The sequence below is a fragment of the Protobothrops mucrosquamatus genome, unplaced genomic scaffold (assembly GCF_001527695.2).
Source record: "Protobothrops mucrosquamatus isolate PMUCROS unplaced genomic scaffold, P.Mucros_1.0 scaffold768, whole genome shotgun sequence".
In the NCBI taxonomy this organism is placed as follows: Eukaryota; Metazoa; Chordata; class Lepidosauria; order Squamata; family Viperidae; genus Protobothrops; species Protobothrops mucrosquamatus.
The window spans coordinates 322,460-338,893 of NW_015387036.1; the positions used below are offsets into that span (position 1 = coordinate 322,460).

The following is a 16,434-nucleotide window of genomic DNA, read 5'->3' on the forward strand; positions in this document are numbered from 1 at the left end:
CCCTCCTTGGCAGCTCTGGCTTGACTCCGTCCTCTGTCTCAGGTGCTGGAGCGCAGGAGCTGGCTGGGCCTGGAAGAGGTGGCGAGGCTGCTTGGGGGCCATGAGTTTGTCACAGGCAAGTGGCTTGCCAGCTCCGCTGCTCCTTTTTCAGCGTTCTGCTTCCGGGGGTGAGCATGCATCTTCCAACTGATCTGGAGGCATGGATTTAGGGGTGTTTTCCTTGCAGGTGCGGAAGAGCCTCGGCTTCCAGGCCCCCAGCAAGTCGTCCTGGCAGTCTTCTTAGGAGGCTGCACCTTGTCTGAAGTTGCCGCTCTCCGCTTCCTTGGCAAAGAAAGAGGTATGAGATGCCCCCAAACTGGGGCAATTGCTAGTGGACCTGCCTGGTGGAAAATTCCAAGCCCCTGCATATAAACGGGGTGGTGGTGGTGGTGGTGAAAGTTAGATTGAAGCGAGGGCCCTGCTTCTAGCCATTTTGGAAGTGAGCAAATTGAGAGAAAAAGTAAGCTTTTTGTAACTAGTTTCCCTTCAGCGTCCAATTACGTAGTAGCTTCCTGCTAGGCTTTTGGGGGGACTAAATTTGGAGTTTTTTGGATTTTGTCTTGCTCTTCCTTCAGGAGGTCAAGTTCTTCTCACAGTCCCATGGGATAGATAGGTTAGGTCGACAGGGGGCTTGAGCCAGGGTCTCAGCATCACTGCCACCCCACCCTCCAGGTCAGGGAAGGCGTTTGTTCTCTGCAGGGTTACCTTTGGTGCTTGCCTCCCCACCAGGGCTCCGGTTCATAATCTTGACGACGGCCATCACCAACAGTGCTCGCCTGCTGGAATCCACCATGGAGATGAGGATGTGACTGCATCAAGGGCAACCCAGAGGTGAAGGGATGCTTGAAAATACCTTGGTGTTCTGCCCAGCCAGGGAGAGGCCATGTTCCCATCAGTTGGAGAATCACTGTCATTTACCCTACCGGGGACAAGGAAAGTACGGAGCACTTTTCCCCTTCTGGTCTTCCACTGGGAGCTGCTGTGATCCCTCTGTTGGAGTTTTTTATTAATCGGAAGATGCCTCTTTGGAAACAGGAACTTTCCTTGGGAGAGGAAGTGTCTAGCAAGGCAACGAAATGTGCAGCAGTGAAAAGAAATTAGAATGGCTTCAGTGAAAGGAAGAAAGCCCAGAATTTCAGACAGCTCTTTTCTCCTCGCCCAGGAAAAGTGGATGAAGAAAAACCCTCTTTAGACTGGAAAAACCCTACACGGCCCAGTCCCCCCATATTTTCAGCCTTCAGCTATCCTTTTCTTCTGCAACAAATGGGTCCGTGTATAATGTGCATAAACATCTTCCCAGAAACCACAGGAATAGAACAAAATAAAACATTAATTGAAGTAATTGCTACCGGTCAATTTTTGCCTATCATGCAAGGCTTCCTGTTCCTTTGTGCCCCCTCGCCCTCATTCTCTCCCTTCCCCAAATCCCAAATCAGAAACCCGGCCCAGCCATTGTTTCCTTTCTAGCAGAAGCTGAACCAAACCAAACTGAATGGAAATAGGGGGTGGGGGACCCACCACAATTGTGGGGCGGCAATTGGGAAGGGCAGAAAACATTACAAAGAGTCCAACAGCCTCAGGGAATTTCAGCCATGGGGGAAATGGCGAGGTGGGGATCCACAGAGCAGAAGGGCTGGGCTCACCCGTCTTCAGGGGCAGGACACTTCTTTTCACACGGATGCCTTCAATGGCCTCAGATTTCAGGCAAACTTATTTGTTCCCTACCTCAGGAGTCCTCAACCTTGGCAATTTTATGACTTGCGGACTTCAACTCCCAGAATTCCTCAGCCAGGCATGCCTGGCTGAGGAATTCTGGGAGTTGAAGTCCGCAAGTCATAAAAGGGCCAAGTTGGAAGACCCCCTGCTCTGACCGCTTTCACTAACGTTTCTCCCCCCCCTCCCCCGTCTGTCCGTTCGTGTCGGATTCGGGATCGGGCCCTGCATTTTTCTTGGCAAGGTTTTAAGACGTTTTTCTGAAGCCGCCGCCGCCGTCTCCTTACCTGGCATTCACTGGCCCAGCGTCGCCCCAGGCTGGACAGAAGTCGGCCTCTCCGGGTTTCTCACCTTAGGCTGCTCACCACACGGTTCTCACGCCTCCGACAGACGGCGAGGCGACTAAGGCGCAGCGTCGGCCCAACCCGCACAAGCAGGCCCGGCCCTGAGGAGCTGCAGCAGGATGGGGGAGCGGGGCTTCCATGAGGGGGAAGAGCGGTGCCGCCCCCCGGGCGATGTCCACAACGCCCCTCCCTGCAGTCACCCGGGCTCGGCCTTGGAAGGCGCCCTTCGCATAGCTGAGGGCTCTTCAAACTCGGCCCTTTCACGACTTGTGGACTTCAACTCCCAGAATTCCTCAGCCGAGGATTCTGGGAGTTGAAGTCCACAAGTCAAGTTTGAAGAGTCCTGGCAGAGCTGGCCGACATGGCCCCGCCCCCGGCGGCCGCCGCGCCCTGATTGGCCGTAGCAGAACGCCTGTGGGCGGGGCCTCGGACGGAGCCAATGGCAGTGTGGCGGGGGTTTGAATCGCCGAGCAGAAACGGTCGGCGCCGAGCTGCAGCGGGCCGCGGAAGCGCCCGGCCGGCGGAGATGAGACGCAGGTGTGGCGCGGGCCGGGGGAACGCGGGCGGGCGGCGGGCGGGGGGGGCGCGGGGGGGGGACGGGCCGGGGGCATCCGAGCTGACGGCCCCCGTCCCGCTTCCCTCCCGGCGCAGCGAGCTCCTGGCCGGCGAGTCGGTGGCCTGCCTGACCCAGGCTCTGAGACACCTGCGCGGCATCTGGGAGGAGATCGGCATCCCGGAGGAGCAGCGGCTGCAGCGCACGGAGGTGGTCAAGAGGCACGTCCAGGTGAGCAGGCCGGGGCGGGCTGGGGCTGGGGCGGGGCCGGGCCGGCGGGGCGGCCGGTGGCTGAAGCGCGCTCTTCTGTCCGGTGGCGCGCAGGACCTGCTGGACCGGATGGTGGTGGAGGAGGAGAGCCTCCGGGAGCGGCTGCTGAAGAGCATCGAGCTGTGCCGGAGGGAGCTGGCCGCCCTGTGCCAAGAGCTGCAGCTGGCGCCCTTCCAGGTGAGTCCACGGTGCCCACCCACCCCCGGCGCGCGCGCCCCCCCCCGCCTCCCGAGCCCGCCTGTCACCTGCCTGTCTTGCAGGAGGCGGAGGAGGCCACTATCCTGCAGCTGGAGAAGGATCTACGCACCCGCGTGGAGGTGATGCTCAAGCAGAAGCGCGAGAGGCGGCAGGAGGTGCGCGCCCTGCAGGAGCGCGACCGGGAGCTGGCCGGGCTGCTCGGACGGGCGCCCTACAGCAGCATCGGCAGTGGCGAGGCTGTGCCCACCCTGGCCGAGCTGGACCACTTCCGGCGCCACCTGGCATCGCTGGCAGCTGAGAAGGTCTGGGCAAGTCTCCAAGGGGCGGGCGGATGGGCCGGTAGGGCGGGGCAGCTGGGTGCTGACCCTTTCCTTTCCCTGTAGGAGAACCGGCAGGCAGAGTTCATCCGCCTGAAGCAGCAGGTTGTCCTCTGCATGGAGGAGCTGGAGCAGCAGCCCAGCACTGCCTTTGAGCAAGAGGTCGTGTGCCAGAACGCAGGCGTCTTCTGCCTCTCCCTGGATAACTTGGCTGCCCTGAAGGATCTGCTGCAGCAGGTTGGGGGAAGGGGCTGTGGGCAGGGGAAGCACCCGCCTACCTTCCTTGAGTCCTCCTTGGACCTAAGGCTGTTCCTTTGCTGTCTCCCAGCTGGAGGACAGGAGAACTCGGAAAGAGGCCGTATGTGAAGAGATGCGCTCCCGCATCCTGATGCTCTGGGACTGGCTGCAGGTGCCTCCCGAGGAGAGAGACGCCTTCGCTCCGTACATGGAGGGCTCCAGAGCCAGCATTATGAACGCTGTAAGAGGCTGGGTTTCCTTCCTGGGCACAAGGGCCCTGTCGGTTTCTGGGGGTCCAGGAGCAGCACTCTCCCCTACATTCCCATTGAGAGGTTGCCACCTTGCCATGGAAGCATGGTGTGCATCCGATAAGGCCTCCCTTCCTTGTGTTTCATTGCCTCGACTCTCCTCCGCACTGCCTCTTTTAGCTGCGCCTGGAAGTCGACCGCTTGGAAGAACTGAAGTGCCAGAACCTGCAGAAGGTGGTGGAGGCCATTCGGGCTGAGCTGGCCACCTACTGGGACAAGTGCTTTTTCGGGGAAGAGCAGCGGCGCTCCTTTGGCCCCTTCTATGAAGGTGGGTTGGGGGCCGGTGTTGGGGGCGAGTGTGGCCCTCTTCAGTAGCCCTTCCTGCCATCCCTCGTGCTTTCCTCCTTCACAGACACCTTCACTGAAGAGTTGTTGCAGCAACACAACAATGAGTTTGTGCGACTGAAGCATTATTATGAGACGCATCAAGAGCTCTTTGAAGCAATCCACAAGTGGAAGAGGAGCTGGTGTCTCTTTCAGGAGCTCGAGGTAATTATGGGATGGGATGGGATGGGATGGGCTCAGCTGCCTCTTCAAGCAGCAGGAGATCCTCACCTTTTCCTCCCCGTAGAAAAAGGCCACCGACCCAAGTCGCTTCACCAACCGAGGAGGCAACCTCCTGAAAGAAGAGAAGCTGCGCGCCAAGCTGCAGAAGACCCTTCCCAAGGCAAGTGGTCCCAGTCACTCTCCCAGTCTCGTGGGCCTCTGGCAGCCCTACCTAAACTGCCTTCTTCTGGTGCAGCTGGAGGAGGAACTGAGGGTCCGCGTTGAACTGTGGGAGCAAGAGCATGCTCAGGACTTCCTGGTGAGCGGGCAGCGCTTCATGGAGCACGTGACCGAGCAGCGGCGCCTCCATCATCTGGAGAAGGAGAAGGAAAGGCAGGAGCGGGTGAGTTGGCAGCCTCAGGATTCCAGCCATCTTCCTGGTCAGACGGTCGTCGGTTTATCTTGTCCAGCAAGTGTAGCAAGCCTGTTGACCGATGAGGGTGCTTAGTCCCTGTAGCCAGAGGGCAGCCAGGGCCTCGCAGCCCCTCCTGCAGTGTCTTCCTCCCCCAATTTATGACTTGCCCTCTGATTCCAAGGGTGATAGCCAAGCAGTTGGTCCATCTCTCTGATGAATTAAGAGATCAGTCAATTTCAGATCTTGCTTGAGGTTACTGTCAGCTGCTGCTTAGCCTATTCCACTCCCTTCTGTCTTTCAGCAACTCAAAAAGTCCCGACAGACAGAGGAGGAGATGCTCTATGGCAGCACCCCCACCAAGAGACGGGCTTTGGGTATCACTACACCTGGCAAAGCACGAAAAGTAAGTGGGGCCGCCCAGAAGTCAGGTGTGCCTTTTTACCTCGTGTATATAAATGCGGGACAGCTTTTTTCTTCCTTTCCCCTTTAGTGTCATCCCTCCCACTCTTCCCAGTTTTCTAAGCTTATCCAAGCAGCAGCTTTTTCCTTTTGCTCCCATGGCTGCTTTCTAAGCTTCAGAGTTTTGCCTGGGTTAGTTTCTTTATTGCTGTTCACCAGGAGAAGACATTCTTGCCAGAGTAAAGCACACTGCATAACTGCTATCTTGGAAAGGTTATGGGAGGGTCTCTGCTGGGCCCCTTTCTGCCCACCAGTGACTCGGAGTTGATCTGAGCTGATCTGCCTCCGAGTTCCTTGGGAAAGGCCCCCAGCCTCCTGCAACACAGCACCAGGTGGCAGAAGCATACAATCCATTCCTGTGCAGGGACACATTTCAAGGAGAGCAACAAAGATGATTAGGGGGCTGTAAAGCTAAAACATACGAAGAACGGTTGCAGGAATTGGGTAGGTCTAGTTTAGTGAAAAGAAGGACTAGTGATGCCATGATAGCAGGGTTCCAGTATCTGAGGGGCTGCCACAAATAAGAGGGGTCAACCTATTCTCCACAGCACCTGAGGGCAGGGCAAGAAGCACTGAGTGGAAGTTCATCAGAAGGGCATCCAACCTAGAACTAAGGAGGAATTTCCCCACAGAACAATTAATTATGGTTGCCTCTAGAAGTTGTGGGGGCTCCATTACTGAAGATTTTTAAGAAGAGATTGGACAGCCATTCGTCTGGAGTGGTATAAGGTCTCCTGCTCAAGCGGGGGGTGGGTGGGACTAGAAGACCTCCTAGGTCCCTTTCCAACTCCCTTATTCTGTTGTTCTGTTGTTATTCTGAGTCTGCCAGTATGAGACACAGTAAAATTATGTCCTTGATCAGGTTTCTGATCCGTTTTCTGTGCAGCTGAAGGTATTGTGATGTAAAGACATGCCGTAGATCTGAAAGTGAGAACTGATTAGCAGCACTTTCCCCTGGAAACGGCCATCGGATTTGTGTTGCTCTGCACCAGGGACCGCTTTCTTTGCTAACACCTGGATTTTCCTTGCAGCTCAACATTACCACTACAACTCCCAACAGCACCATCCGCTCAGCCCTGAGAGGTTCAGTGCTAAATTCCCCTGGATGCCACACACCCCTGTCAGGAGGGAAGGTAAAGAGCTGACCTCTTGGGTCCGGAGGGAGGCGGCCTCCGGTCCCATTCCCAGCTGTTTCAGAAGGCCAAGAGGCAGGAGAAAGCGGTGGGAACTGGGCAAGTGCAAAAGTGGCAAAGTGTAACCCAGGAGTAGAAAAAATACAGAATAAAGGGAGAACTGTAACAGAATAAACTGCTTAGAAACGAGAGAGAACGCAGAGATTGCTTCCTGGAGAAGTTGAAGGGTCTCAAAAGGTCCTGCAACCACAGCTAAGCAGCAGCCTGCCTTTGCGTGTGTGGTCAGCTGGCCTGAAACAATTGCAGCGCTCCGTGCTGCAAGGGCCTCGGGTGCAGCTGGCACTTGGCAAGCATCCTGGCCAAAATAATACCTCCCAGGATTCAGAGTAGGTTAGCTTGCTTAGGAGGGCTCCTGCCCAAATCCAGCCCTTGAGCTGTGGCGCAGGCCGTCTGCAGCTCAAGTTTTCAGAATGCAAACAAAATTATGCAGAAGGCAAAAGCAACATGACCGTTGGGACACCAGAGCTCATAGAGCCCACACGGCACACACCCGCAGTAGGGGCTGGGTGGCTTGGAAATGCCTTCAGACCAATAGTCGGAGGAGGGGGAAATGGAGAATGGCAGCCACAAATTCCCAGAAGAGGTCCGTCCACCAAAGCTTAACACCTTTGTCAAACGTGGCCTTTCCGGTGCCCCTTCCTTTAATCTTCTGACTCCTTGCCTAAAGTGCCATTCCTCTTTCTATGTCCGCAGCCTCTCCGGACCCCCACCCCTTTGGTTGCCAAGACCCTTTCCAAAGTCCAGACGGAACGCAACAAGGAGAACGTCTCTCAGCTCAACAGAACAGTTCTGAGCGGTGGGTGTACCCTGACAGCCCCTGCCCAGCACAATGGCAGTATTTACTCTGTTGCCAGCACCTATTCAGCATTTGCGGTAATTCCCTTCTCCCTCTTCTCCCCCTATCCCCGCTGGCTCCGGAGCTAGAAGCCGCCCGCAGGAGTCGCTAGATGGCTGCACTCCCCATCAGGGCCTCTGGCCAGTCGGCCATTGCCAAAGGAAGGCCAAGGGGCTGGGTGGGTCCCACTTGCTGAGGCTCTTTTTGCTGCTGCTTGCCCTGCCTGTAAATGGCAGTTTTGAAGGGGGGGGCGCTACATGCAGAAAGACAGGGCTCCATGGCTGGAAGCAAGCTTGGGCAGGGCAGCCCACATTTCTGCCTCGCTCTGTCCCTGAAGAAAATGCCCCCCCGTTTCTTCCCTGCCACTGCTTCCACCAAAAGCCCCTCTGAACATACACCCTTGCATATTGTCCAAATACCCACCCCACTGCCTCAAGCCCCCCCCCCCCCCCCCCCCCCCCCCCCCCCCCCCCCCCCCCCCCCCCCCCCCCCCCCCCCCCCCCCCCCCCCCCCCCCCCGGCAGCTCCATCTGACTCTGCATCCTTCACACCAATTGTTCTTCTCTCTCCCCAGCACGCACTTTCAGAGGCTTCCAGATCTGAGCACCCGTCCCAAGTCCTCAACTCCACAGCTTCCAATCCTGATGGCTGAAGGGGGGGCGTTGCCAACCCTGGATCCTCTCATCATATAGGATGTGGCATGAACTGGACCTTCTGGGGCCTGGTTTATGCTACCACTTTTAACTGTTTTTAATGACTTGATTTCCAAGTTTTATGTTACAGGGAATAAAAGTCTAGCTGCAGCAGCTGTTCTGGGCCCAGGCCTGCTACCTTATTCATGGGGGTGGGAAGGGAGGGGGGAGCAGGTGGCGGTTTGCCTCTCTCCTTTCCTTGGGCAACTGAAGTGGATGGGCCACCCAGGTCCTGCTCTTCAGCAGGTGGCCTTCTGCTCACCTTAGCCACAGGAAGGGGAGAGACTACGGGGAATCCTCTAGGATGCACTGTCAACTGTCCAGTTGGCATTTCCAGAAAAAGAAACTCCTGGGACATGATTTTACCAAGAATATAATACTTTACTGAAAATTTACATTGGCCCAGAAGAAGTGAAACCAGCTCTGATTTTTCCACAAGAAAGCTTACTTAATTAAACAATAGATTCCCTCGCCCCACCCACCCACCCACCCACTGGATATTCACATTGTCCAATAGTAATACTTCTTCTTATGGGAAAGATCCACTTCTCCATCCAGCACTTGCGTTAGTGACCTTGGTGTTCCTGCAGGCTCTCAAAAGATGCCTCGGTTGCCTAGATAGCATCCCTCCCATTACATTCCACTCCACAATCTCTACTCTGCCTTTTGTCAAGCTATGAGCAAGGGAGAAAATGCAGGTGACAGGCGAACCAGTCCTGACATGCACCACCTCCCTCTTCACCCACTGGCCCATCTCGCGGCTGGGCTAAGAGGCTGGCATTCCTGGCACTTCGACTGCCCATTTAACGATCATGGTTTCTTTAAATGTCTGACTTTGCTCTGCATAAAAGATCGTTTTATTCTGCATTTAATGTTGTGCTTCTGATATGTAAACATGGCTCCCTTAAGAAACATCTGCGCTGCTCACCTCAGAGGAAGCCTGAGGTGGCCACTGACAACAACCCCCTCCCCAATTCTCGCTCCCGGGACGTCCCGGGACAATTGAGCCAAGATTGAGCTCCGTGAAGCAGCTCTGCCTCCAAAGACACGCGTGGCGGACGTGGCACATTCAGGGCCCACTCTCGGCAGCCTCGGCTTGGACAAATGTGGTCCACGGACCACAGACCACATCCTGCACTCTCAGATTCCTCTCCACAAAGTAGCAAACTCTCCTCGGCTGGTCAGAGGTGGCCGCATCCTGGTGGCCCAACTGGCCATATTTCCCTGGGAACAAAAGCAACCGTTGGCCCCGCAAAGCCTCGGGCCACAGACCTCCAGCCCCACCAGCACCTTACCTACCCCAGCCCCAGGTGTAGAGATGTCCGGTACCTGAAAGGAAACCAGCAGGGGAAGGGCTGTAATGGGGGGCAGGGGGTGGTTGGAGAAAGCCTGCCCTTGTGAGCCCCCCCCCCCCCCGCCCAGGTGGGAACTGCCCGAGCATCTTCCCTGGTTTGCCAGGAGGGCCTTTGCGGGGCCAGTATCCGTGACCTTTTTGCCCTCACCGGCCTACCCGCCCGCTCCAGGAGGGCCCCTTACCCGTCACGGCGGCCGTGTGTCGGGACCCGCAGCTGACCCGCCGCACCTCGGCCTCCTCGGGCAAGTCCAGCAGGGCGGGGAAGGGCTGCAGCGAGACGAAGGGCACCTCGTCGCCTCCGGGCCCGTCCGCAGCCCCCACGTCCAGCCCGTCGCTGCCCTGGCAAAGGGGGCGATTCGGCGGGGCCCGAGCGGCCTCCTCGCTGGCTGCTGCTGCTGCTCCACTCTCGGTGGACATTTTGGAGGGCAGCCCGAGCTGTCCGGCCTCGTTCCAGCCCCACAAATACAGGTCGCCCGCATCTGAGGGGGGGGGAGGGATGAGTCGCCGTCGGGGAGGGGCCTCTTCCCTCGCTCGCTCGCCCGGGGAGGGGCCGCCCCCGCCCGCCCGCCCCGCTCACCGCTGACGGCCGCCGAGTGCCAGCCGCCCGCCGCCGCCTCCGCCACGGCCAAGCCCTGCAGCGCCTCCACCGCGCGCGGCTCCCGCCGGCTCTCCAGGTCGCCGTGCCCGAGCTGCCCGTGCCTGCCGGAGAGGGAAGGGCGCTCGGTTCCGCTCCGTCCCGCCTCCCCCGCCCGCCCGCCCGCCCGGGCTCACCTGCCGCCGCCCCACGAGAAGAGCGTCCCGCCGGCGACCAACAACAGCGCGTGCTCCAGGCCCAGCAGCAGCCGGCGCGCCGGGAGGGCGGCGGGCAGCGCGGTGAAGAAGGGCGGCCGGGGGGCCACGTAGCCGCCGGGGACCAGCGGCAGCTCTAGGGGGGGACAAAGGGGCGGGTCAGCGCGGAGGGGGGCAGGGCGCGGCAGGCCCCCCTCCCGCCCTCCGCCGCCGCCGCCCACCTGCCGCCGCCGCCTCCTCCGCCCGCAGCTCCCTCCGCCAAACGGGCTGCCCGTCCAGGAGCGCGGCCGGCCCCGTCGCGGCGGGCCAGGCTTCCAGCGCCTCCTCCCGCAGCAGCAGCACGTGCGTCTNGCCCCAGTGGAAGCCGAAGCGGAACCAGCCGCTCTCCCCGCCCGCTGCGGGCCCGGGCGCCCTTCCTCCGGCAGTCATCGGCTCGGCTGAGCCGGGCGGCCCGGATCGCTGCCTCCCCTCGCCGAGCAGAGCCCGGCAGCCCAGCAAGCAGGTGACGGTCGCTGCCGCCGCGGAGAATGCCGGGCAGGCCCGGAAGCCGCGGGGTGGGGCCTGCGCGCTCGGCCGGGCGACTTCTCGGCCGTTGAAGTGGTGCCGAGGCGCGCCCCCGGCCCTGCTCCGGCCCCGGCCTTTCCCACCCACCGGCCCCAGCCAGGGTGCGAGAAGCGCGACTCCCCCTTGCCTCTCCCGGAGCACCCAGAGCTCCTTTACAAGTGCTGCCATTTCAAACACTGAATATACCAGATGCAGGAAGAGGTTTCTTTTGTTTTTATTTATGCAACGGGTCCCATTATCCCCTACAGCAGGGGTAGGCAACCTTGGCTCTTTTATGACTCGCGGACTTCAACTCCCAGAATTCCTGAGCCAGCATAGCTGGCTCAGGAATTCTGGGAGTTGAAGTCCGCGAGTCATAAAAGAGCCAAGGTTGCCTACCCCTGCCCTACAGTGTACAAAATGCGGAAAGTGCAAAAGAGAAGAAGGGTTGTGTAGCAGCAAAGAGGGAGGCTGAGGCTCCGCAGGGGGAGCGCAGGCTGAAGGAACAGCTCTGACAAAGGATTTCCTTGGGGGGGAGAGCTGCTCCAGGCCCCCCAAGAGCTCCTGCTTTGCCAGCTCCCAGCAGTCAGTAGTGCCCCACCAGGCCCAGGTGCAGCAGAGGTGCACGGCACGAGGGCCCTCACTCCCTGACTGCAGCATTGGGCTTGATCAAGCCGTAAGAGACAGCCTGAGCCAGGCACTCCTGGGCCACCTGGGCCACCTGGGGCTTGTCCTCCGCCCTGGTCGCCACGGACAAGATCTCCAGCATCTCGCTCTCCATCAGCTTCGTGGCCACCTCCCGGTCGGCTGCCATCATGTTCCTCACCACTACCACACCGCGGTGCTGAAGCTCTGTGCAGGGGCTGAGCAGCAGAGACTGCAGGATTTCCAGCCAGTCCGCTGTCTGGGGAGAAGCACCAAGAGGCATGTGGCAGGCATGCCCTGCCCCTGCGACCCACTGGATGCCCCACCAGGCAGCAACCCTGCTTCCAGAGCGGGCAGTGCCCCTTGGAAAGCAGGCCTGTGGCAGAGGGATCCTGCCTCTAGCCTAGCCAGGCTCACAGAGCAAGGCGCACCCCCTCAGGAGCTCTGTGTGTGTGTGTAAGTGTCCATGTGTGTGCATGAGGGGGGGCTGTCTCAAGCAAGCTTACCATTTGGGAAATCCGGACACAGATCTGTGGCAGCAGCGAGGTCAAGACTGCCAGTGTCCCAGAAGCTGCCCGACGAAGCCTCTCATCTTCCTCCCCACTGTACAAAACCAGCAGTTTCAGACGATCGCTGCCTTCAACCAGGAACAGCTCTGCCACCTGTAGGAAAGATGAGCGGCTGTCAAGCCTGGCCTGAGGGGCAGCTGCCCACCCACCCACCCACCCCCCAGCCCGCTTTTAGCTGCTCACCTGTGGGCTCAAGGCCAGGTTGCACATGCACTCTGTGGCTGCCAGACGAATCATCTCGTGCTCCTCAAACATGTAGCCTTCAATCATGGGCACGGCCTTTTCCTTCACGATCTTCTGCCTGCAGGAGGCATGGGGAGAAGTAGCCCCCAAAGCCATGCCCAGACCCCCAAAGGATCCCGCCTCCCCAAACCCAAACAGGCCTCACCTGAGCCTCTCACTGGTCCCAGCCAGGTTGGTGAGTGCCATCAGCCCCTCGAAATTCTGCAGGCCGGAGCGAGTCAGGTGCAGGAGGCTCACCAGGGGACGGACCACCTCACAGACCTGCAGAAGAAAAGCGCCCAGCTCAGCCAGGAGTCCTGCCCTGCTCACGGGAGAGGAGGACTCGGAGAGCTGCCTCCCGTTCCCACCAGTGCTGGCCGGCACAGACCCGCTCTCCAGGAAAGGCCATCTCCGGAGCCGTCGTGATGGTGATCTTGGCCAGAGCCTGCGCGGCCTTGCTTTGCCCCACTTCAGTCCCCTCAAGAGCCAGAGGGATGAGCGCCTGTTGGGTGACAGGGAAGGGGGAAAAAGACTGGTCAGCCCGAGGCCCTTGTTGGGAAAAGCCAAGAGGAGGAAGGGGCGATACTGACCTTCCCCCCTCCAGCAGCTACCACAGCCCCACGGTTCTCCGGGGTATCCACTACGGCCAGGAAAACCCTGTAGCACAGCAAGACATGCGAGGGTGTGTGTGTGTGCCAGAGCCAGGTTCAAGCACATCCCCTCCCACCAGTACAGAGTGGCAAACGAATAGGAGCCCTTGTCTCCACCCTGCCCTGTTAAGTCACAGTCCGAATCATTGGGCCAAGACACACAGGATCCAGAAACCCTGCCGCATCGGAGAGCAACTGCAGTCGGAGGTGACATGGCCTCCTCTGGGATGCTTTCAGCTAGATTCCTGCAGGGGAGTGGATTGTAAGCTTAAACGCCATTTTCCAACATATGGGACTCTTATTTTAACTGAGGAGCCTGGAGGGGCCAAAAAACAGCAACTGCAGAAAGAGAGACTGGGTTGTATTTTTCATCCCTAGAGTCTCTGTTGGGCCCTGACACACACACACACATACTCAAAAAACCAAGACCATTCAACTAATGTTTTCCTGTCTCAGGAATGAATCATAATGCTAGTTTGTTCCAATAAGCCGCAGGGAGAAGATGCTTCAGACCCTTTTCCTGGAAGGACTATGGAGGTGCGTAGAGCCCATGGACTGCTGATTTTCAGGAGTCTTCTGCAGCGCTTTCCCCTCCCTTCCTTTGCCCAAGTACGGATCTTAGAGGAACCGCTGCCTAGCAAGGTCAGCAGCAAAATGGGAAGCTGTATCTCACAGGCATGTTCAATCAATGGAGCATCAGCCGATGTCTGAAGGTCTCTCGAGCCGTAAGTCATCTTTGCCTGTGGCAGGAGAGCGGAGCGCCCAGCTGTCCCCCAGGGACTCAGGCCATACACTGAGCAACTCAGCCCCACCTGACCGTTCCAGGTTTATTCGCCTCTGGACTCCAGATCAAGCCGCAGAGCCTCACCTGGAAATCAGCTCCCGGCAGGCAGGGCTTAAAGAAGGGCTCTCGTTCTTGACCATGCAGACAAGAGCCGAAACCACACCGGCGGCCAGGAGCTTCTGCACACGCCTGTGGACGAACTCTGGCTTATCCTAAAAGACGAGACGGGTGAAGGCACACAGGAGGGGGAGCCCTTTACAGGAACCTCCACTGCACCTCTGCCCCCCTCTAAGATGCACAGCCCCTTCTCTCCCGCGGGGCTTTGGTCTCCATCTGCCCGGGCGTTTGTCCTTCTCACCTTGGGGTGCTTCTCGGGGATGTGCTGCTTAGCGTATTTAGCAAGCTCCACCATCTGTGGGTCAGGTTCCTCAAAGTCATAGCTGCTGGTACAGTTGACCAGTGTAGAGGCCACAGCAAATAAGCAGCTCCGATTCTCTGACTAGGATGGAAGCAAGGAGCAGGGAGAGGGGAGGTTTATTAGGCAGCCCTTTTGAGTTCACCAGTCAGCATCTGTAACTTGCAGATATCCTGGAAGTCTGGAGTTGGATAAACGATCCGCTTAAGCCAGAGTGTTCCAAGAATCAAAACTGACATCCCTGGAGACAGCTGTCTTCTTCCACTGGACAGAAACAGCCCATCTCCCTTGCTTCAACTATCACACTTGTCTTATCATTAGGACGGATCTTCCAACATTCAAGCAGAATCTGTCTTCCCCTGAACCACCAGTCAATGTGCTGCACGACAATCTTTTCTTCAAAATGTTATTCTTTTATTGCAGACAAATGTGCAATACAGCCATTCTGGATACTGACATGGCACTTTTCAAGACAGGGGCAGATCCAGATTTGAGCACAGACTCCACCCAGCCTGAAGCACATTCTCACAAGCAGCAAGAAGTGAACTGTAACTCATAAAAGCTTATGTCTTTCTAAATCTAATCAGAAAAGATGCACACTTGAGTTTTTGCCAGCGTAGACTAACCACGGCTCTCCATGCCAAGAGGTGGGAACCCCACTGACTTTGCTTGTAAGAAGCCGGCAAAGGTCACAAATAGCGGCCATGTGACCACAGGACGCTATGATGTCTGGACATGTAAGGACCGTTTGTAAGTAGCCTTCATTCAGACCCAACGCAAACGTGACCAGTTCCTGAATGGGTGGTTAAGCAAGGATCACCCAGATTAGAATATGGCTGATGGGATAGTTTCCTCTCCATCTTGTTCAACTCCCAAAGAGGCTCTACCTGTGCCAGCTGGAACAGAGCCTGCAGAGCTGCGTTGTCCTCCAGAAGTTCTTCCTTGACATCTGCGTCCAAGGTGAGGAATGCCAAGCCTTCTGCTGCCCAATGGCGGGTGCCAGCATCAAGAGTCTCATTGCACAACCATCTAGATGTGGGACGAGGGGACACCAAGGCCCCAGCCATTCAGCAGGGAGCATTAGAATTTCACTCCAGCCATTAGGAAAAAGAGCTCAAACATGCCAAGTTATTTATTTATTTATTTATTTATTTATTTTTGATTTGATTTGATTTGATTTGATTTGATTTGTATCCCGCCCTTCTCCTTACCGGACTCAGGGCGGCTGACAGCCTTATAAAACCAATATTACAGTAAATATCAATTTAAAACCAGATTAAAAGGAAATATTTGCAGTGGCCTAAAAATTAAAATTTCCCTTAAAAAACCCCACTAAAATTCCCTAGGCCAGACCCGCTTGTTGGAAAAGCCATGTCTTTAGGGCGCGGCGGAAGGAGGGGAGATCCGGGATCACCCGGATCTCTGGGGGTAGTTCGTTCCAGAGGGTGGGGGCTCCCACCGAGAAGGCCCTCACCCTGGGGGTCGCCAGCCGGCACTGGCTGGCTGACGGCACCCTGAGGAGACCCACTCTGTGGGAGCATACCGGCCGATGACAGCAATCATGAAATACCAGATCCAGTCCATATTGCAACTACATCAGATCTGCTCAGGCTGTTAGCTACTATTCAGAGCATGCATAAAACATGTCACCCCTGGATCACACACACTCCTGGATATCCAGCACATTTACAAATGTGAAAGCAGCAAGCAATGCTTGATACCTTCTCCCCAAAAGGGTGCCAGACCAGGTGGAACTGAAGGTGCCAGAGTCTTTAGGGTAGAGCACCTCTCACAGCCAAGGAAGGGCCACACTCACTTGCAGCACTGCTTGGCCAGTTTCAAGGTGGAGCCTTCGGCAAACTGTTTCATGCTGAAGTCTGTGCCCCCAGCCGAGCCCAATTTACAAAGGCCCTGAAAACACAGACAACAATCCATCACACAACCTGCACTGGGCAGATGTCGCTTACCAAAGGCCTTGTCCCAAGCAAGCAAGGGAGAGAAAGGGGTGCATCTGAACAAGCTCCCTCCCTCCCTCCCTCCCTGTCACCCAGCCTAATCCAGAACAAGCTCCTCCTACTCACCACCAGAGCCCGGATGCGAATGCTGTCACGCTCACTGTGCTTGTAAATCTCCTTGAGCAGCGTCACCCCATTTGCAGTGATGAAGGAGGCACGCTTGGCCTTGTCAGCTGCGTGGATCAGGGCCTCCACAGCCACAAGTTGGTGAGCCACCTGGGATGAGGCACACAATGCCAGAATGCTCTCCATGATGCCATTCAGTTCCAGCACCTGGTTCCCGGCCTCTGAAGGGCCTTGCAGGAGACAGCTCACTGTCTGGATGGCCCTGAGTTTCCCAGGCATGCCGTGGTCCTGGAACCAATCCCTGGAAAGGAAGAGCAAGCGACC

The 16,434-nt window shown here is 57.5% G+C and overlaps 5 protein-coding genes across 5 annotated transcripts in view; 2 read left to right on the forward strand and 3 right to left on the reverse strand.

Moving 5' to 3' along the window:
• VPS33B (VPS33B late endosome and lysosome associated) overlaps window positions 1-1,369 on the forward strand; it is a 6,847-nt gene extending 5,478 nt beyond the window's left edge. Inside the window, exons 21-24 of the mRNA XM_015818589.1 lie at window positions 43-115; window positions 227-337; window positions 769-870; window positions 1,075-1,369. Coding sequence (XP_015674075.1) covers window positions 43-115; window positions 227-337; window positions 769-848 — 264 coding nt within the window. The 3' untranslated portion in view covers window positions 849-870; window positions 1,075-1,369. The remainder of the gene's footprint in view (window positions 1-42; window positions 116-226; window positions 338-768; window positions 871-1,074) is intronic.
• The window catches only part of TIPIN (TIMELESS interacting protein), a 15,174-nt gene extending 13,101 nt beyond the window's left edge, over window positions 1-2,073 (reverse strand). The window contains exon 1 of the mRNA XM_015818591.1: window positions 2,040-2,073. The gene's annotated coding sequence lies outside the window, so the exon portion shown is untranslated. The remainder of the gene's footprint in view (window positions 1-2,039) is intronic.
• A 549-nt stretch (window positions 2,074-2,622) lies between these two features.
• On the forward strand, window positions 2,623-8,107 carry PRC1 (protein regulator of cytokinesis 1). The gene is made up of 13 exons (XM_015818602.1): window positions 2,623-2,880; window positions 2,974-3,096; window positions 3,180-3,419; window positions 3,501-3,671; window positions 3,763-3,912; window positions 4,100-4,247; window positions 4,332-4,468; window positions 4,551-4,646; window positions 4,722-4,868; window positions 5,182-5,283; window positions 6,371-6,472; window positions 7,226-7,405; window positions 7,941-8,107. The coding sequence occupies exons 1-13, from the start codon at window positions 2,623-2,625 to the stop codon at window positions 8,016-8,018; spliced, it is 1,932 nt and encodes a 643-aa protein (XP_015674088.1). The 3' UTR covers window positions 8,019-8,107.
• A 919-nt stretch (window positions 8,108-9,026) lies between these two features.
• Window positions 9,027-10,630, reverse strand: RCCD1 (RCC1 domain containing 1). The gene is made up of 6 exons (XM_015818603.1): window positions 10,423-10,630; window positions 10,184-10,337; window positions 9,990-10,111; window positions 9,595-9,891; window positions 9,358-9,387; window positions 9,027-9,282 (listed from the first exon to the last, which is right to left on the reverse strand). Exons 1-6 carry the CDS (start codon window positions 10,628-10,630, stop codon window positions 9,128-9,130), a joined length of 966 nt encoding a protein of 321 aa, XP_015674089.1. The 3' UTR covers window positions 9,027-9,127.
• A 531-nt stretch (window positions 10,631-11,161) lies between these two features.
• UNC45A (unc-45 myosin chaperone A) overlaps window positions 11,162-16,434 on the reverse strand; it is a 10,253-nt gene continuing 4,980 nt past the window's right edge. The window contains exons 9-19 of the mRNA XM_015818608.1: window positions 16,111-16,411; window positions 15,846-15,940; window positions 14,917-15,058; window positions 13,973-14,113; window positions 13,699-13,826; window positions 12,771-12,837; window positions 12,569-12,682; window positions 12,347-12,462; window positions 12,142-12,259; window positions 11,896-12,051; window positions 11,162-11,648 (exon numbers count right to left, since the gene is read on the reverse strand). Of these exons, the coding sequence (XP_015674094.1) occupies window positions 11,385-11,648; window positions 11,896-12,051; window positions 12,142-12,259; window positions 12,347-12,462; window positions 12,569-12,682; window positions 12,771-12,837; window positions 13,699-13,826; window positions 13,973-14,113; window positions 14,917-15,058; window positions 15,846-15,940; window positions 16,111-16,411 (1,642 nt within the window). The 3' untranslated portion in view covers window positions 11,162-11,384. The remainder of the gene's footprint in view (window positions 11,649-11,895; window positions 12,052-12,141; window positions 12,260-12,346; window positions 12,463-12,568; window positions 12,683-12,770; window positions 12,838-13,698; window positions 13,827-13,972; window positions 14,114-14,916; window positions 15,059-15,845; window positions 15,941-16,110; window positions 16,412-16,434) is intronic.

What these genes read in the sequence shown, in the direction of transcription:
- PRC1 (XM_015818602.1), top strand. Translation starts at nt 2,623, where the DNA reads ATGAGACGCAGGTGTGGCGCGGGCCGGGGGAACGCGGGCGGGCGGCGG. An exon ending in AGAAGGAAAGGCAGGAGCGG is followed by an intron (nt 4,869 to 5,181) that starts GTGAGTTGGCAG and finishes TCTGTCTTTCAG; the next exon opens with CAACTCAAAAAGTCCCGACA. An exon ending in CACCCCTGTCAGGAGGGAAG is followed by an intron (nt 6,473 to 7,225) that starts GTAAAGAGCTGA and finishes CTATGTCCGCAG; the next exon opens with CCTCTCCGGACCCCCACCCC.